General features: G+C 45.3%; 1 protein-coding gene across 1 annotated transcript in view; it reads left to right on the forward strand.

Annotated features, from left to right (window-relative positions):
* Positions 1–402: 402 nt before the first annotated feature.
* LOC111649695 (sodium channel protein type 4 subunit alpha B-like) overlaps positions 403–3,845 on the forward strand; it is a 10,833-nt gene continuing 7,390 nt past the window's right edge. Inside the window, exons 1-10 of the mRNA XM_087172052.1 lie at positions 403–472; positions 666–892; positions 1,149–1,220; positions 1,309–1,410; positions 1,511–1,867; positions 2,125–2,314; positions 2,493–2,623; positions 2,773–2,830; positions 3,054–3,208; positions 3,421–3,594. Coding sequence (XP_087028178.1) covers positions 830–892; positions 1,149–1,220; positions 1,309–1,410; positions 1,511–1,867; positions 2,125–2,314; positions 2,493–2,623; positions 2,773–2,830; positions 3,054–3,208; positions 3,421–3,594 — 1,302 coding nt within the window. The 5' untranslated portion in view covers positions 403–472; positions 666–829. The remainder of the gene's footprint in view (positions 473–665; positions 893–1,148; positions 1,221–1,308; positions 1,411–1,510; positions 1,868–2,124; positions 2,315–2,492; positions 2,624–2,772; positions 2,831–3,053; positions 3,209–3,420; positions 3,595–3,845) is intronic.

Below are 3,845 nucleotides of genomic sequence, written 5' to 3' on the forward strand. Positions count from 1 at the left end.
GCTCTTTCTTCCTCCTCAGCCTCATTGTGGCGTTAGTTGCCAGGGTGACTGTTGAGCAGGACAGGGCCGATGTCGCCAAGGCCAGACAGAGAGAAGAAGAGTTCATTCAGATCCTGGAGGTGATGAATAGGAGGAAGGAGGAGGAGGAGGAGGAGGTAGGAACTAACGAAATTGTGAGGCACGATAACGTGAATAAACCTAAATCTTATACATAAATAATTACAATAATAATAATAATGATAATAACAGTTAAATACTGTAAATTAACAATGAAATAAAAACTACTGTCTGAGAATGTTCAAAATAATATTAGGGAATTATTCCTACTGGTATAAACATGAAACATGAAACATATGGAAGGTGAACTGAATTAATAATGTGAAAATGAACACCTGCACACAGGAAGTCTCTGAGAAACAACCTTTAGCCGCAGTAACAAGGAGCCATGAGGAAGAACACCCTGCTGTGGGAGGTACACACACACACACACACACACACACACACACACACACACACCTCTCTATACCGCTGAGGACCCTCATTGACATAATACACAGTGCCCGACATGAGAACCTCTTAAATTACCATCAGTTTAACATCAAGCGGTCTCTGTAGAGAACAGACAGGAAGTCGATGGTGTCAACAAGCAGCTGTGTGTGTTTCAGAGGTCCAGGAGGACCAGAGCTCGTGTCCTCCATGTTGTCTGGCCTTCCTGAAGTGGAACTGTTGTGGCTGCTGGAGGTGGCTTAAACAGCGGCTCCACACCTTCGTCACGAACCCGTTCTTTGACTTTGGAATTGTCATCTGCCTCATACTTAACAACGTCTTCATGGCCATGGAACATTATCCAATGACAATGGAGTTTGAGAACCTGCTGAGCATCACAAACCTGGTCAGTGCTAAAGAACAGTGGGGGGGAGGGGTGGGGCACGGTTGTGCTAAAGGACTGAACCAACAGACGAGTCCAGCAGCTGTGTTAAACCCAAAACACTTACAGTGCAGAACTCAACACAACACAAACCCACACAGATTCAAAAAGTAACTACAAAGACAAAAGACAAGGACAAAGAAGTCTCTTTCTGTTGTTTTATGTAGGATTTGTCCTAACCCTGACTCCTGACCTCTGACCCTTGACCCCCCCTCTGCAGGTCTTCACAGGGATCTACACAGCCGAGGCGCTCCTCAAACTCGTGGCCTTGGACCCATACGGTTACTTCAAGGTCAGACTTTGTGTTTGTTACCAGCTCATTGATGGCGTCTGCTCTTCTGATAGAAATGTGTGTGATGGTTCTGCTGCCTTGGTTACAGGTGGGCTGGCACATACTTGACTTCATCATTGTCATCGTCAGACTGCTGGACATGATAATGGCAGACATCGAGGGTCTAACTGTGCTGCACTGCTTCCATGTGGTCAGTGTGGTACGATCATCATCATCCCTAATTACCAAGTACATCATTTAATATGATCAATATGACTTCCTCCCTGTGCCCTCACCTGTCTCATGTCTAGATGCTGGTACTGAGGCTGGCCCGGTGGTGGCCCACCTTCCACACGTTGATCAAGATTATGTGGACTGCGGTCTGGGCCCTGAGGAACCTGACTCTCATTCTGCTCATCATGGTCTTCGTCTTCAGCGTTGTCGGCTGGCAGCTGTTCCAGAAGGACTACGAATGCAGCGCCTGTCGCATCGATAGTGACTGCGAGCTTCCTCGCTGGCATATGAACGGCTTGTTCCAAACATTCCTTCTCATCTTCAGGATCTTGTGTGGAGAGTGGATCGAGACCATGTGGGACTGCATGATGGTCTCGGATCAGAGCGTGTGTCTGATCTTCTTCATGACAGTCGTGGTCATCGGACACCTGCTGGTGAGTCTCTTTCTCTATCTGACCAGACCCTGGTTTACTCCTTCAGACTACAGCAGGTCCAGGTCTGGGTTCATGATCGAGGTTGTGTCTTAAATCTTGAACAGTGAAACAGTTGACCAGGGATTAATTGTTCATACCAGTGTAGGTTCAGGTCATGAACTTCCCCTGGCTCTGTTCTTGACTCTATTTTAGGTTCTGGGTCTGTTGTTGGAGGTCTTGATCCTCCTCCTCTGAATATGTTCCTGGCCTTGTTTCAGGTTCTGAACCTGTTCCTGGCCTTGCTGCTGAGCTCGGTCAGTGGTGTTAATCTGGCAGCTCCAACAGAACAAGGAGAAAACAATCTGCTGATCGCCATAAACCAGATCAAAGGGTGTGCAGCTCGGACCAGGACCTGGATCCTGGAACATTTGCAAGGAGAGAAGAACCATGTCGACCCTGACCACAAAGGTTGGTCTGTTTACTTTGCAAGTAGCGAGCAGTTTGTTTCCGGGGTCTGTAGTTTGCAGACTTTAGAGTTCAGGTGTTTCAGGTTTTTGGAATCCAGTTTGTTGATGATGAGACTGAAGACTCAAGGTTCGACTGAATGTTTTGTGTTGTGATCTTCCTGGTTGCTTTTTACCGTAAGTGGTCGACAGTAACAAAGACAACAAGAAGGAGTACGTGGGCTTGACCTCTATGACCTCAGACCAGTCGGTGTCAGAGGTCGTGATCGACTCCAAGACGCCTGAAAATGAAGACAAGGAGAAAAAGCAACAAGTAAAACATTTTCTATTGATTTTTTTTGTCTTCACATAAAAATCAACGTTGTCTGAAGCAGAATGATTTTTTAGTCATATTCATGAACTCCTTCATATTTAACAGTAAACAAACAAATATATCGTTTATTTATGAATTATTTTGTTCAGCAGAATGAAGACAATAAAAATCACAGAGAAAACACACCTGAAGACTGCTGCTGTCACAGTATGACACACACACACACACACACACACACACACACACACACACACTCATTGACATAATGCATAAACCTAACCTAAAACTAAACCTGATTCTAACTCTAGAACCAGGCCTTAAACAGCCCTTTGAAGGTGTGTCAGAAAGTGAGGACTGGTGTGTGTGCGTGCGTGCATGCATGTGTGTGTGTGTGTGTGTGTGTGTGTGTGTGTGTGTGTGTGTTTTTCAGGTTGTTACCGTTGCTGTCCGTTCCTGAATGTAGACATGTCCCGGGGCACATGGAGGGTTTGGTCTAACTTCAGGAGAGCCTGTTTCTCCATCGTGCAACACAAATACTTTGAGACCTTCATCATCTCCATCATCCTCCTCAGCAGTGCAGCTCTGGTAAACACACATTATTATGATTAATGAATATACAGTAATATAGATAACTGTAGCCTTGCTCAGAGTGGACCACTGTCTGAACCAGCAGTTGTTCTGACCCAGTCTTATTTGTATGTTAATCTTGGGTCTTGGATCCATCGGTTCAGTTTTAACCCTGTCAGTCAGTGAAGGTAAACACCTGGTCAGGTGGTAACGTGTGTGTATGTGAACAGGTGTTTGAGGACGTCCACCTGCAGGAGCGGACGGTGTTGCAGATGATTCTGGACAGAGCAGACCAGGTGTTTACCTACGTGTTCCTCCTGGAGATGCTTCTCAAGTGGCTCGCCTATGGATTCAGGAAGTACTTCACCAGCGTCTGGTGCTGGATCGACTTCCTCATCTTGGCCGTAAGAACAGATCAATAAGACTGATTATTGGGAATGTTTGAATTTGAATCCAGATCCAGGTCCGTTTTTTTCTGCTCATTAGAGTGGAGTTGAAAGTCTGCAAATGAAGTAGCTTTAATACCAATCAGATTCTGATGAACTCATATTTGATAGTATGTTACAATGATTTTCTATTCAAAACTTCTGAGGTTTGTTTAGTTTCAGAAAAGTCTTACAGGTCTGGTCTGGTCTAGTCTAGTGTAGTTTGGTCT

Source organism: Seriola lalandi, unplaced genomic scaffold (genome assembly GCF_002814215.2).
Source record: "Seriola lalandi dorsalis isolate HSWRI2012SDOR001 ecotype SW California unplaced genomic scaffold, Sedor1 jcf7180002051726, whole genome shotgun sequence".
NCBI classification, from domain to species: domain Eukaryota; kingdom Metazoa; phylum Chordata; class Actinopteri; order Carangiformes; family Carangidae; genus Seriola; species Seriola lalandi.